The sequence below is a fragment of the Rhineura floridana genome, chromosome 5 (genome assembly GCF_030035675.1).
Source record: "Rhineura floridana isolate rRhiFlo1 chromosome 5, rRhiFlo1.hap2, whole genome shotgun sequence".
Classification (NCBI taxonomy): Eukaryota; Metazoa; Chordata; class Lepidosauria; order Squamata; family Rhineuridae; genus Rhineura; species Rhineura floridana.
Window position 1 is genome coordinate 86,565,432 of NC_084484.1, and position 16,605 is coordinate 86,582,036.

Sequence of the window (16,605 nt, forward strand, 5' to 3'; positions counted from 1 at the left end):
CCAAATTAAAGCATACCAGTATAGTCTCAAATCCACGGTTGGGCAATTCCTTTCAGGACTAATAAAAATGTCAAGCTTACCATGATTTAGTGACATTTTCATTAATCCTAATAAAGTTATTGCCCAACTTTGGATTGTGGGGTTTTTTCTTATGGACCAACACAGCTACCTTTGTGTTTTATATCAATGTAGATATATTTCTACAAGATAAATCCACTGGTATAATTAAAACTACTATAACAGAGCCATTTCCAAAAAGTGAAAATATCCATTAAAATCCATTGTTCAATAATTGTATGAAATGTGCTATATTCTTTTATCATAGATTCGGATAGATTATATAATTTAGATTGTGTATAAACTTTTTAAATGCCCTCATTCAATAGTAATAGCACTTGGTAGTGTAGGTATTTTAACCAATATTCTGTTTTTACACCATTAACTGCACACTCATATCAACATATCTTGTGAGACATGCCCTGGTTTCCCACTACAAAAAAAACTATCTAGTGCCAGCTCATAAATTACATATTGTTCTGCACCACCCCAGTCTCCGAGTGGTGAGAGATTTCCAAGAGTCCCTGTGCTAACCCAGGGGTTTGTTTCTCTTGGAAAGAAGTTCAGTGGAGAAATATGGTTTGTTTATTTACACACATTTCAACCTAAGCTTAAGATGGAGGGGTTCAAAGCATCAGCAGTCCAATAGATCTTGCATTTTCTAGCAGGCTTATAGGAGGCACCCTAAAGTCATGGTACAGAGAGCCAGCCTCTCTGCCTGCCTTCAGTCCCCAGCCTTTCCTCAGACTCAACTAAAAACACAAGCCTCTCCTTGGCCTCAGGAAGGGGGGGGCTCCTGAAGAGTTTCAATAACAATAGGATCTTCCTGGCTCATTTGCCACTTAATGGGCATTTGATAGACCCATTAACTCATCTGGCCTCTCTATAGACTAACAAAGAGAACTCATCTGCCCAGCAGAGCTGATTTCTCACTTCCAGGTGCAGGGTTCCAAATCAGAGGCTGGAAATGGACTCATAGAAATAATCTATCTCAACCCCAAACCCATAACAATATAATGGGGAAAGAAGCACAAAGTGACTTGTATTGCTTCCCATGTTTAGACTGGAATATATGAAGTAAGACTGACAGATCTTGCCTGTGAGATCCATGAGCCTCAGAGCTCACAGATCTCATGATAGGTGGCATCCACATGTCATCTACCTGCAAAAGTGCTTCCCTTTCTTATCTATAACAAAGGAACTAGCTCTGAGAAATTGAGAAGGCTACAGCAGAGAAGCATCTTTCTATCCAATGTCGTGCGAGCAGTGTTCTGCTGTCGCAATGGGAATTTCCCTTTGTCTCCTCTCTCTGCCCACCTCTGCACTGGGGGCTGCAGGGGACAACAGAAGGAAGTTCCATTGCACAAGCACAGACCTGTTGCATGAGAGGAAAGTCAGAGATGGATACAATCTTAAATCTGTTAAGTCTGGGGATACCTTAAACTGCAGAACTTATACTTGTTTCATGGCTGTCGATATTCATTTTGCCTTTTTAAAAATGAATTAAAAGTGAATTTAAAACTCAAAATAATTTTGAGTGGATTATAGAAAGGATAAGGGAGGTCCAACTTCATTCTGAAAATGCAGAGATGGCTGTGGAGAAACAATAGTTAACTTTATCTTAGTATTGTGAGAGGCAAGATAAGAGCTGGAGCTTGACAACGTGTAAGGAGGAGTTTCACAAATTCAGGAATATTTACATAAGGCTCTAAAACATGTGCAACTATAGTACCTGAACTCTTAAACAACATGCTTAAATCCCAGGTATTAAGGAACAGCATGAAAAACAAAATAAACATTGGGCCTCTTATGAGCAACAGAGATTTTCTTCCCCAGGGAATTTACAATATTTATTTAAGCTTGATAGAAATGCCTTTTTTCATGCACTGCTTGCTATGCCAGAATGAACTATGCGATTGTCCCACTTGAATGAAGACAAATTCTAAGTCTTCAGAATGGCTAAAGTTAGCTGCATATGGGACATATATATTTTGCACAAATGTTATGAAAAACAAAGGTGATTTGATATATATATATATATATAGACCCACCCTTTAAAATGGAATTCTCTCACTGAAACAGAGACTTTGTAACTATATGAGCACATATCTAGAAATTGCCCCAGATATTATACATTAGTTCCATTCTAATTACGTAGATAGAGAAGAATGTTTCATTTAGGAAATCCTTGCATTTATTTTATTTCCTCAGTACTTACTGAATTAGAATGCATAAGCAATAAACAAGACATTGTAGATATTAGCACGTAAATTAACAACAGTTCTCTGATACCCACCCCTAACCACTACCAAAGTTGATGCAGTATATAAATTGCAAGCTTCCTGCTAGCAGCTTGCCTGTGACCTTCACTAGGTGATTGCTCCGCAGCGAGAGTGTATTCCACGTTCATTTGGACTGCAGTTCTAGCCCACCACACAGCAGATCCTGATAGTCATGCTATATTTTAATAAGCTATATGAGGCAGATTTGATAGATAACTGTATACAGCTTTCTGTGAAGCAGTATATTTGAACTACCTTTAAGTCATATGCAATAAAATTATTTTCACTCATACTTACACTATTTCACTTCTTAGAAAACAAAAAAACAAGCATTGCTTGCATTCTCCAATGTGAATGAAGATACAGCTGTGAAATGTTTCCTATAATTGTATATTATAAATTTAAAAATAAAAAAAATCAAGACTCAGTTCTAGGACCCATTATTGTAGGAGCAGAGTACAAGTAAGAACAGTAGCTGGAGCAGCATGGCAAATATACTGCAATATTTGCACTAATCCAAATAGTCTTGTTCTTAACTTATAGCATTCAAACTGCTTTAAATGGTTTCATCTAATTGTCAGCAAATGTATGATAGATCTTATGTGGAGTCTCCTTCAAGTCCTATTACTCTTTCTGATAAAGGGGAATGTAACATATGCAGTAGTTTCCAGTAGGAATTCTTGAAGAATTTGATCTCGGTGAATTACATTATGAACTTATATGATCCATACCTCCGGACGCTAATGTGCAGATAGAAATTAACTTATCCACCATATTTTAAAAATATTCCAATGAACTTCTATACTTAAAAAAAAATCAAAATACATTTAGAATTGTGTATTTTGAGGGAGGGAATTTTAAATGAATGTGTGTGTAAAAAAATTTGTATGAATTATTTATTACAGATTAATGGGGGAATAGGATGGAACAGATTTATAGGTGGAACACATGTGAACATGTCAGGGACTGAAAACAGACTGATTTCTCCATCTGTAGTTTCCAACATGTAAGTTGGAAATATCCTTTAACACCCAAAAGCTTCAAAATACATTTTCATGTATTGCATTAAAAGGCTCTTTATGCAATACGATGAAAGCACATTTTTACAAGTAGAAAAAGGCAAAACAAGATATGGTGGAACACTGTTATTAGTATAAATAAAAGAAAATGCAGTCATGTATAATTTACTTAACAGTGCTCACTATTACAGTTGCAATACTGTCCTCAAGAAGATAATATAACAGTATAATGCCAGTTTGGTAGACTAAAAGGGCTCCCGGATGCTTTAAAATTACAGGAACCATATTTGTCTCATTATACAGTTTATGCAAGTGTGGGAGTCTTGTTAAAAGGCTAACTCTTAACAGACAGCTAAACAATATGTGACAATCTTTTTTTTAAAGCTCCCTAGGAAGCTCGTTCTGTTAATTTTTCATCTTGTCTATATACCAGTGCATCTTTGTTAAGCAAACTGCACTGTATTCAGTTATTAAAACCAATTCTGATTTTTGAAAGCTGCATTATATTGAATAGAAATGTGAAAACTGCATGGCACTTTGCCCATACTCAATTATAAAAATTAAAATATTACTTGGTACAGGAAAATAACCTTGTGATCTTGTGCTGAATTAATAGACACAATATAGCATTTGGGGTGGTGATATGTAGCTTTATAAGTGTAGATATTGTAGTCAGATGTAGAAAAGCTACAAATTTAAATTCAGTTTGTTATTATAACCCTCACTGGCATATAACACTACTTTGCATGTATGAACACACTGCAGACCTACCATCAAACAATTAAAATCCTTCATTTGGCAGAGTGATGTAAAGCATTCATATCTAAATGGAACGACTGGAAGGGAACAGATTTCATCCAATTCTTTCCTGTGGCTTAATAACACATCAAATTTGAAAGAGGAAAGATAAATTATATGGCACTGTTTCCAACAGAGGTGACTTGATTACTCAAATACACCTGCTTGACTGCTCAATTTCCTTATATTCACTGCACACCTGTGTCTATAGAAACTACGTGTAAAGATCTTGTTGCTTGCTATATAAATATGTAAATATACATGTTACATTTTTCCTATAAAACAAATGGATAAATTGGGGTGCTGGCCATGCTTTCAGCAGTAATAATTTCTCAGCGCACTTGTGCTGAAAGCAGACAGCTTGGTTAGACTATCCTCTAGTTTCTAACAGGTAAACAAAATACAATAAAAATTACATAAAAATTCCCAGGAGCTACTTCCATAAGGAGTTCTGTATTGCTCCCCCGCTGTTTAGAGGCATGATCATACCAGCCCTACAATTAATTCAGGTCTGAATACAACAACGCCAAATCCTATAGACTTACCTTAGTTTTTCCACATTTACGTTTTAATAACATCTTAGATCACAACTAGAAGACTAAATAATAAGTAAAGGCCATTCCTAATGTAGTAAACATTGTGAGGGTTTGTTTTGTTTTTTTGGTCTTTTCTTATGTTTTAGAAAATCTGCTAGAAGCACTAGAGTAACAGTATCTACACCTTGAAAGCAATGCAGTGTTTTGTTATGCTGCTGAAGAGATGCAGCAGTTGATATGCTCCATCAAAAGCACATGTTGACTAGCACAAAACATTTCCAGTTCATGAGGTTGTTTGTTTTTAGAATCTCCTTTATTAAGCAGGGGAATGATGAATTATGTGAAATACAATGTACCATGGCTGAGCCCTTGATTATTAAAAGTGTGTAAGGACAATCTCAAACACCATTGGAGAAATCAAGTGTTTTACAAAATCAGGCCGTGTGTTTCTAAATACCAGACACTACCGACAAATAGGCAATCATTATTATTAGTTTTTGAATTTATATCTCACCTTTCCTCCTGGAGGAGCCCAGGGAGGCAATGCTATCACCACGCCTTGAAAAAAAAATCCCTAAAACAGCTGACTGGCAAGTCTCAGAAACAGATCACTGAGCTAGATGGAACCTCTGCACAGAGAAAGAATTGAATCCAAAGGTGTCTTCCACACACAGGAGTCTTTCTCTAATGAAATAACTGTTTCTGCTTGCAGAAGGATATCTTTGGGTACAATACAAAATCATTCTCCTACACAGTGGTTTCTCTGGAGTGCAGCAAAATTATTGTCCCAATTGTAGAATTGTTTGATTTCTACATTAAAAACAATATTCCTAACAAGTATTGGAATGTTATTTTTGTTTCACTTATTCTGCACTAGAGATGGAATGTTTTCATACATTTCTTTCTAGACACAGTTCACTACATCATACACGGTTCTCTAAATTGTGAGAAACTACTTCAAGTCAGGTTCATGAATAACAATTTCACCCAGTAATGAAAAACCTGAGTCGGATACCCTAGAAACTGAAGGGCAGATAGTTGAGCATATAGCCTCTTTTTGAAGTATTGTACTGGGAAAAAAACGGAATGATGTGGCTGGGGTAACTAAGCAGAGTAACAGCAATTGTTACTGAAGTTTTGGAACAGTCTGAAACTTATGCTGCAGCTTTAACTACTGTATGCAAGATATTGTGTGAAAAACCACCCTCTGCTAAGCAAATGGGACAAAGCCATGCTGATGATTCATTTCCATGACAGCAAAAGGCATTTACTGTATATTAGATATATGATTACTTTTATGAGAACACGTAAAATTCATGCAACTATTTTCTGCACCTAAAGTCAGCTTATGATTTCAAAAAAATATTAAATGTATATTTTTAAGAAGCATGACACATTTTCATAGTACTATATATACATTAATAGAGCCTCACAACAACCCTGTGAGGTAGGGAATGTCTGTTCACTAGTTTTACAAGTGACACACTGAGCCAGAGATTAAGTGAAATGCCACATGTAGTACAATTCTCACACACTAAACCGAAGTTACTCCATCAGTTTTTCATGGGAAATACTATTCTTGAAATACATATATACAAGCCAAAAGTAACTAGAGTATTTTCAGTAGATAAGACTTTAACTCAAAGAACCTGATTGCATCCTTTATTTGAAATCCCAATTCCAGAAAAGGTACATTTGCCCAATAGCAGAGGTTTGCCGAAAAGGTGAAAGGAGCATTCTCCCTCCTCCATACGTTATTAAAGAAAGCATTTGAATTCCTCTAGTAAAAACCTGAGGAAAAAATATGTGTTGTCCTGGTAAGCTCAAAGAGTGTAATCACGTATAAGAAATAGAAAGAAAAATCCTCCATCTGTTCCTAAGTGTGTAGATTGTACATCATGAGGAAATAAAAGCTAATTAGATTTTGCATGGGATGGCAGGTTGAAAATACATATTTCTGAGTCACACATGTTTATTGAACAAAATTAATGTATGGCACGCTGACAGGCTTAAACTGGTAATGTTATGGGAAAAATGAGGCAACAAAAATTAAGGCTTTTTAAAATCTGAAGGATTTCTGTTGTTTTTACCTGCTTGTTATTTTAATTTGACAACATTATCCAGACAAATGATGTACCATGAGACTTATACTGTGTGGTAAATTAAAGTGGCCCACATTTGCTGACCAGAGACTTTGTTTTAGAGAAGTTGGCATTAGCAGTGGGAACTCTCATTGTTAGTAGGGTTCTGTTAGTAGCATTATTTGCAAACGTACAAGTTTGCCAGGAACAACTCACAATTTGTGCATAGTTGAGTCTTCGAAAATGAGCAAATTTGCTCTCAATATCTCGCCAGCGCTTGCTGAGCTGTATCAGGGTTGGTTCCACTGCTTTTGCAGCCCCATCCTTAGACAAGCGATCAGCTTGCCTCTGTACCGCATTCAGCTCTTCCTTCTTCTTCTCCAATTCTCCATCAATTTCCTATTAAGCAAAACCAATACAGGGCCCAGGACAATTAGCTAACTATAAAATAAATTCCTAAGAATTAGCAAAATACTTTGGTAGAGTTTTCCCCAATTTTATTGTTACAATCAAAAACACTTACTTTTAAATGTTAGTCTACATTTAGACAGAAGAAACAAAGGTGAATCTTGGGTCATCCAGCTGATTGATTTTAGATATTTAAGTGACATGTGTATTCTAAAGAGGTGGTCAATGTGGGCCCATGTGTTAACTGTCTGATGCTCCCTAGCACAGTGTGAAAGGTAACAGGAAATACAGCTGTAATTTACAGAAACCACATACTAAAAACCCATAGTGATTGTCAGTTGCATGGCTAGAGGTTTTATTTTATTTTTTCTAATATTGAAAGGAACTCAACAGAGAATGAAGCAAAAGAAGATGATGCAAAATAAACAAGGCAATTGTTTGACAACATTTAAATAAATCTTTAGAATTTTGACAAAGAAGGATGAATATGTTCTGATGAAAATGAATGTGCTAACATGAAAAAAGATTTTATCCATATACCGATAAATCATTTGTTCATCTGGAATAAAGATACAGAATTAATTATCATTTTTACTTTCTAGAAAACAATGGAAGTTTCTTAAAGACAGTACGCTTGATATACACAAATAACATATTTAATTTTTAAAATATCTTGTATTATATTTGATGTAACATTCACAAGAGTTGGTGTAGAATAAATCAATTACTTTCAACAGACATTACCTAAATTATTTAAGTAAGAATATTAAGTATTGAGCTGCCATAATTCTATGTTTTAATACATTTACACACAGATATATACACTGCTTCTAAAATGGCATTACCTTTAGCTTCTGTTCATCTTGGGGATCTGGTAGAGTTGCTAGCTTTTTCTCAATGTTATCCAGCCACTTCATTAGATCATCAGCCTGCCTCTTATATTGATACCACTGATGAGAAATCTCCAAAGCTTTTTTCCTTCTTTGAGACCTCAGATCCTGTTCACAGTGAAGACCTTATTAGAATGGCAAAAACAGGCTTATACTATGGCCTGGTTCACACGACACAATGAGCCACATTTTGTCTTAAGCCATGGCTTGATTGTGAATATGTGTCCCCCTTCTGCCCAGCTTCTCCATTTAAGTGGCTTAAACAAGCCATAACATTCTCATCTAAGAAACAGTTTGGGGTGAAAACCATTGCAGCACCCCAAGAACCAGTCCATCATTGCCCGGCTCCATCCATCGCTCTGTGCTACTAGAGTGATCACTTAGTTAGACAGAACTATCTTTGTTAACTATGTAACTACAGAGCATGTGTGAATGTGTTGTATGATTGAGAGTTCTTGAACAGATGACATTATTTTTGAAAACTGATAGCATTGCCTCCATCCTTTTGCTTTGATCCTAGGTTGTAAACATGACCAGTAGCATATGGTGGAGTAGGGTGGTGATGCTTACTTCACCTTCTGGTAGCAGAGTTGATTATGCTTAATGGGATGGAGAGTCGGAGAGGCAAAGTGTCAGAGGTTGGTGCTGTGCAAATGCACCAGCAGGAGTACCATATTGGTCTGGAGGTCAGGCAAGCACTGCCAACCCACCTCGGCATCTGCTAGTGATCATGACATCCAGACCATGTTTGTTTGCTTCAAACCATGTGCGCTAAGACAAATAAACTGTCACTGTCGGGTGGGGGAAGAAGCCTTGTAGAGACTTGTGGATGAAGCACATTCACAGTTAAACCGTGGTTTAAGTCTTCCTGTGGCTTATTGGGACATGTGAACTAGGCCTATAATGGTGGCAAATATGTAAATATGTGTAATGTTGGGAAGGTAGTTCTGCCCCACCACATACGTTGCTGTTTTGGGACAGAGACCAAGCTATGGTGGAGTTGCTTGTAATGACATTATTGAGTATAATGATTGCCTTTTATAGTTTTTTCCTTTAATGTATTTCTCTGTTGATTCTCCATAAAATGTTTAAAAGGATCTTAATGAGAGAGGCTCATCTGGTACTTGAGCCTGATCTGAATGAGAGAAGTAGTAGGACTACTAGATGATAACTTCTGCAGCAGAGCCATATATTGCACATAGTGTGATTCTGTTTGCCAAAAAAAAAGAGAGGTAGTACTTCCTTTCTCAAGGTTTTTTTTTAAAGCAGGTATGAGGAACCTTTGGCCCTCCGGATGTTTCTGAAGTACAATTCCCATCATCTCTGGCATTAGCCTGCTTCCTGGGGTTGATGGCAGTTGTAGTTCAGAAACATCTAGAGGGTCAAACGTTCCCCACACCTATTATAGAGTCTGCTAATTAAATGTGAACAACATAGCTATATCATTAAATGGACACTAACAGTTCATCTTTTCTGAAAAACCAACTGTGGAAAGCTATGCCTATGTTGAGGGGGGAGGACCCTGAAATGAACAGATCTTATGGTAGATGATAAAATCCTCAACTCTCTAGAGATCTTTGACCCTTCTCCACTCCCCAGTTCCAACATACAGAAAAAGGACAAGAGAATTTGTGGATTTATAAATTATGTTTTATACCTTGAGAGCATTATGCCTAGTCTGCAACAGGTGTTGCTTAGTTTTTATTTCCTCTCTTTTTCTTTCATCTGTGATTGTTTGGTGCAGCACATCTGCTCGTTGAATCAGCTCTTTTACAGTACCCTCATTATCTTCACTCTGATTTTTAAAAAAGAGGGTGGGAGAGAACAGACATTAATGGAATCAACATTTTCTCCAAATATATATACACACATAAAGTCTGACTTAGTCTATCTTGTGCTACTGCTACTACTACTACAACTACAATTATTATAGTTGTTGTTGTTATCCTTTACACAATAACATAAATGTGCATGGGGTTTCACAGAGCAACATGAAAAAGCCAAGACTTACATCCAGAAAACCTTATAATAAAAAAAGTCAACTCGGGGCAGACATTAGAGGCAGAGGAGAAAAGGGGGAAGGGTAAATAATGGAGGAAAATGCTCCCAGTTCACTTACATGTACTTGTTTAGTTTTTGTAGAACATGAGGATTAAAGGGTTTTGAGGACATTAGATTTTGAGGAGGGTTTTTTTTAAATCTTATCTAAAGTTACAGGTTAATGTAATCTAAGTATTCTGACATTCAATGCTGGTCGTCTAGATCTGCAACTCTTAAATTTTTTTAATGTCATTCAACTGTGCTACAAGGAAAACCAGAGGTCTACTTTCTAAGGAGAGATTACAGAACATTCTCCATTACGAGATTGTTGGCAAGGGTGTTGTTAGGGCCCAGAGTCTTGTATCTGCATCCCAGATCCCTTGCCCCTTACCTCCTTTCTTTAAAACATTTTTTTTTACTTTATTTGCAGGGAAAGTCAGGCTAAATTTATATCTATACATATAAATTAGCATATACATTTTATGTATATTCATATAATGACCCTGTGTCTCAAGTATTTTAACTAGCTAGCAATGGTCCTCAGAGTTGGTATGCTTCTGAACTAAAAACTGATGACTTGGGTCCTTCAACACTATAGTACAATGGCAAGAAGCAGTGGATGATCTTGAAATTATTATTGGGGATTCACTGTTAACTGTTGAGAGACTTTGCAGGTCTTGGACCAGTGCTTGGATGCAGTGATGGGTTGTATGGGGGGGGGCACAAAGTTGAAACTGAATCCTGACAAGACAGAGGCCTTATGGGTAAGTAGTTCCTGAATCTAGGAACTGGGGATGTAGCCTATTGTGAATGAGGTTGCACTCCCTCTGAAAGATCAGGTGTGTAGGCTTGGGTTGCTCCTAGAGCCAGCATTGTCATTGGAGGCTCAAGTGGCTGCTGCGGCAATAAATGCCTTTTACCAACAATGGCTGTTTTGCCCACTATGGCCTTTCCTGGACAGCAATTTATGAACTGTGGTAACCTCTAGATTGCATTACTATTATGTACTCTATGTGGTGCTGCCTGTGAAGCTGGTTTTGAAGTTGCAGGTAGCGCAGAATGCATCAGATAGGCTTTGCTCTGGGTTGACCTACTGCAAACATATAACAAATTCTAAAAGAACTGCACTGGCTGCCTATATGCTACTGGGCTCACTTCAAGCACTTGTGTTGACTTACAAAAGCCTATATAACTTGGGGTCAAGATATACGAAAGAACACTTTCTCCTGTAAAGCTCTTCCCAGTCGGTAAGATCTGTTGGACTGCCTTTCTTGGCTGTACCATATGTAACTGAGGCCTGCTATATGGCAACACGGGAGAGCCTTCTTGGTGATGGTACTCCTGTTTTAGAACTCTGTAATATGTCTGGCACCTACACTTCTAAGTTTTAGACTTCAGCTGAAGACCTGTTTTGGGCCAGGCTTTCAGTGGAATATGATGTCAGAACTGGTGCTTCTACTTGGCCGGTTACGACTTACCTGCCTGTTTTTAGAAACTGCATTATGATCTTGAAACTGTTTTAGTTGTAACTAGGGATGGGATTCACCGCCCCCCATCACCCCTGGCATCACAGTGAAGGCAGGAGAGAAGGATGCCTCACCAGGTGGAAGGACAGAGCAGTAACTGTGTCAAAAGCCTCCCCAACAGGGCCAGACTGCGGAGGAGAAATAACAGGAAGAGGAGGAGCTATGCCGCAGGGAAAATTACAGGCTGCATGCTGAAATGGGTGAATATCCACTTAATTCTGATGCTCTGTGGTTGGAATTAAGTTTTTCACCCACCCTAGTCTGCAGCCTGTTGCTTGCCCCATGATGTGCACCTCCCCTTCCTGTTCTTCCTTGGTTGCATGGACCTGTTACAGGAAGCTTCTGCTACAGCAGCTGCTCTATTCTTCCACATGGGAAGGGCCCCTTCTCTCCTGCCTCCTCCTTTTATGTGATGCCGGTGGTGACCGGAGTGGAGTAAGGTGGATCACATCAGAGGGGGGCAAAGCCCTTCCTTAGTTGTAACACATTCTTAAATTGTTATTAATTGTTTTTAATAACAATTTATACTAACAATTAGGGATTGAGAATAAATAATTTTAAATGGATTTATATATGGAATTTGGTTGTTCTAAGTCAAGCTTTGCCCATATCCGACCATCTCTTCCACTGAGTGGCCACTAATGTCTGAGCCACTTGTGCATTTTCAAATGTTTTTTTTTAAAAGCTCAACTAATTATAAGCAAAAATTATATATATTACACATATAAGAGTAAAATCCCATGTACTACTATGTTTCTGGAGTGTACAAGCAAATAATAATAATAATAATAATAATAATAATAATAATAATAATGTAATATGTGAGATTCATTTATATTTTAACTTGGCTAGTAAAAAAAGTGCTTTTTGTTGAGAGCAAGGTGCTAGATGAGAATTAGAAAAAACCCATGCACTCAACACTGAGATTTCCAGAAAATTCCATCCGTACTAATAACTTATGTAACAACTAACAATGCTAACAACTTAAGCAGCAGCTTATACATGGAAGGCAAGCAAAATGAAGAAATTTTACAATGCATTTACAAGAAGTTCACTCTAAAACCTAGGATGGGCTTCCAAGGGAAAAGTCTGGAAAAAATTGGCAAATTCTGCATTATCTAGGCACTTACAATTTTATTTCTTTATTTTTACTGAATAGAAGATGAAGAAGATGAAGCTGCATAGCTTCCACTAAATTTGATGTCGAAGAATGTCAAGGGTTCAGTGACTTGAAGGTAACAAAGATTTGTGCAGAAATTGCAGTTATCAAATTCTGCTGTTTGAGTTATACCTTTTTTCCTCCATCTCTCTTAAGTTACACAAATTAACAGCAGGTACATAATTATTTAAGAAATTTGTTATGAGTACAAATAATGTATTTTTCTGTCAACATTCTATATATAATAATTTTAAATTATTGAAATCAGAAACAGGGTAGTCTTTTTTTAAAAAAGATAATAAACAATATAAAAAGTATTGTTGAATATATTCATAGCTTGAGATTTCATTCCTCTGCTATTCCAGTTAGCACTCAGCATCAGATTAAATGACAGATTTGTTGACAGATCCAGCATAAATATATTTTTGTGCTGGACAAAGCCCTATTGTGTAATACAATGCACCTGTCATTTACTTCTGCAATGACAATTCAGATATTTCACTATTGCTGACCCTTCTGTCTGTTTCACATAATTACTCAAAAGGAATAAACATGTTTTATTAAAAGTAACCTTTCATGCCTTACTAAAATATTATTACAGTGCTACAAATACTAAATGCAGCACTGTAATTTTATAGCAGCTCAACAGAATGACAAAGCGAGCAACCTGTCTAAAGAGTCAAATGCAAACACAGAGGTTTCTAATTTCTGCTCCAGCATTTATTCCATTTCCATTCCCATTTCATTCATACTTCCATCACAACCAATTTACCATATCTTTATTGAAGTCTTCCTCTTTCAGATTCACCCCCTGCTGAATTTCAGCCTCCAGTGGTTCAAGCAATTTTTGTATATCAAGGTTAAACTGTTCCAATTCCTTCAAAGGAATGAAGGGCTTGAAAAATTGTTGGGAAGTCAGGAAGGGAGAGAGGAAAGGAAGATTGTCAATTTTACATCACATAATGTTTTATTACAGACATAAACCAAAGTGACATATCTGCTTTGTCCCCAACTGTTAAATTAATTACACACATTTTGGGTATTTTACAAAACAGCCTTTATGTAATAAAACCAGTGGTAGTACCTAGCTTGATCAATCTTTATTTATGGTGCTCACTCAGCATTTTGTTTTATGTTACAAAAATAACTTCATCAACCACATAAAAACATCATAAATTACCAAAATGAAAAGCAACATTAATACTATATGAAAACCATACAAAGATAAAAAGCCACAATCAATATAAATGTATTTGCTCTTTTTTCAACTTCTGCACCAACAAAGCATACATGCTTGTTAAATATATACTTGTATCGGAATGGTAAATCTGCGCAAATAAATATGTAGAACATACATTCAGTGTATTATAAATTTTATGAGAACCTGGGGAAAACATAACCCTGAGGTTTTGGATAAACCTAGCCTATCAGAATGTTCAGTTCTTCCACAAAGATGACTATGTACATAACATATTTCATAGTATTTTTTTTGTTTGAAATGTCAAACTGTGTTAATAATAATCAGAAAATATCCATATTAATAAAATATAACAGTATTCAATGTATTCTGAACATTTCCAGCACACTACATACCACTTTTAAAAAGACAGCAATCACATGTGTTTTTCTCTGCACCCCCACCCCCAAAAGCAATATAGGGATTTAGAAAGCTTTGGGAGAAAGCTTAGTTACTGATTTATGTAAATTATAATACTGTCTTCAATTTAGAATCTTAGAGTGACTAAGGGCTTTAACAAGCTGGATTCCACGTGTTTTCTTTTAGGCATCAAATGGGGAATACATGCATATGAGTATGTACTTCAAATTTAATATAAAGTCTTTAGTGCATTCTAAGACCAAAAGTTAAATTGATCAAATTGTTACATAGTAAACTTTCTTTTTTGTAAACTTTGAATATCCTTGATGTGGTGCATTTTTGATAATTCACAAACAAAAAAAGGAGATAAAAATGCCTTTTAGATTCCTAATATTATATCTACTTTGAAGACTTTCAGGTGTTAGACATAGAACTACTCAGTTAATGCCACAGCATAAGCCAATTCTTCCAGCAACTTAACTCAAAATGAGCTATTCAAATGTGTGACAAATTATACAGGTTTACAATCACATAAGTGTTAGACTCTTAGCTTGGAAACATTAAGTTTAGTATTCCAAGCTAGAATGTATAAAAAAAGATATTCTAGCCAATTCCTCTGTCCCAAACACAAAGCCACATATTTAATTCTCCACAGATCAACCTATGCAATTTTGATTGCCTTTGATCCTAAGTTTTGATCATAAAAAGTGACTTTTTCTTGCCTTTTCATCTGTAGCTGCTTTATTTCTAAAAATCTGCTCCTGAGGGTTGGGGATTGCTCTGAAACAGAATGGCATGTGGAATGGAAAGCACCAGCAGTAAGGGAAAATTGCTGAAAATCTCCCTTCCCCCACAGTTTGAATGGGCAAAAGTGTCTTCTGCTCATGAAGCACTCCCTTTGGATTCAACTCATAGCTGGTCAAGGACCTATTGCCAACATGTGACACCTGTGCTAAAGAATCTGCACTGGCTGTCAATTTGCTATCAAGCCAAATTCAAGGTGTAACTGCTAGAGATTATGGAACTCTTTGCACATTAAGATTCAGTTGACACTATATGTAATGTTGTTACATTACAGCTTAAAACTTGATTGTTTTAGCAAGCCTTCTTGTAATGATGGAACAAAATATTGGGGATTTTTAATCTTTGATTCACCTCAGTGAACCGGACTTTGGAAAACCTGCAATAGCAAAGATTCCTGGGAAACAGTCTCTCCGTGATATCGGAGTAGCTACATATCTTGAAAGCCTGAGGGTATGGACTTCCTGACTCCTATGGAAATTTGGGGAATGTTGCCCAGTAAGAATCAGGTGTTCCTTTCAAACAGAGAAACTGTTTACATAAGGATTATGATAATCTTAACCTTTAGGAGAAGACAGGATAATGATTATCGGAGATCACACCTATTATCTGGGAACTTATCAGGAAATGGGTTATGGAAAAAACAGATTCTTTGACCAGTACTCCTAAACTTTTCTATTGTTCTTATCTGTCACGCCCACATCTTCCTGGACACATTTACATTGGGGTCAGTTTAGTTAGAAAAAGATATAAAACATGAGGGGTTGGAAGGGGTCAGCGGTTCCTCTTCTGGAGGGCTCCAACAGCTGCTTTTCTTACCAACACTCTCCAGCATCTTTGGGACAATTTACAGAATTAAGGATTGGGGTGAGATCTTTCAAATCTAACACTAGCTACACGAGGGCAGGGGTTTGGCTCTTTGTGCTAGATACGAAAGTCTCTCTCTCAGCCTTAGACTCCCAGCAACTGTCCAGGAAAGGTATACACAACTTCTGGGTTTCTTTATTTCCTTTTCTTTCTGTGTGGGTGAATTTGATGTGAAAGTGTGCATATGTTTAGTCTCTTTGCTTTAGTCTATCTAGTGTTTCTGAATGAATGAATAATAGTTAGAAAGCTGCTTATTGTTAAATTGCACCTGTACACTGCAATATTTTTCCTTGTTTCTTCTCTTAATAAAACCACTCTTTATTTTACTTTCTGTGTGTCACTGGGTTAAGGGTAGATTTATACACACTTCGGGGGTGACATGCGGGTAACTCCAGCAAAATATCTTGCTGCACTCACAATAGAGAAACTTGCATTTCTAGTGACCTATGCTCATGAGGAAGTTCAAGGTCCATTCATAACATTCGCGTGAAGGGGACCTATATTGTATTTCAGTGACCTTATGTGAACATGCTGCATTTTATTA

The 16,605-nt window shown here is 36.7% G+C and overlaps 1 protein-coding gene across 12 annotated transcripts in view; it reads right to left on the minus strand.

Annotated features, from left to right (window-relative positions):
* DMD (dystrophin) overlaps positions 1-16,605 on the minus strand; it is a 2,032,119-nt gene that overhangs the window by 1,066,637 nt on the left and 948,877 nt on the right. For all 12 annotated transcript variants that reach the window (XM_061627388.1, XM_061627390.1, XM_061627384.1 and 9 more), the window contains 4 exons: positions 13,569-13,691; positions 9,729-9,866; positions 8,027-8,179; positions 6,990-7,172 (listed from right to left, as the gene is read on the minus strand). In XM_061627388.1, the coding sequence (XP_061483372.1) occupies positions 6,990-7,172; positions 8,027-8,179; positions 9,729-9,866; positions 13,569-13,691 (597 nt within the window). The remainder of the gene's footprint in view (positions 1-6,989; positions 7,173-8,026; positions 8,180-9,728; positions 9,867-13,568; positions 13,692-16,605) is intronic.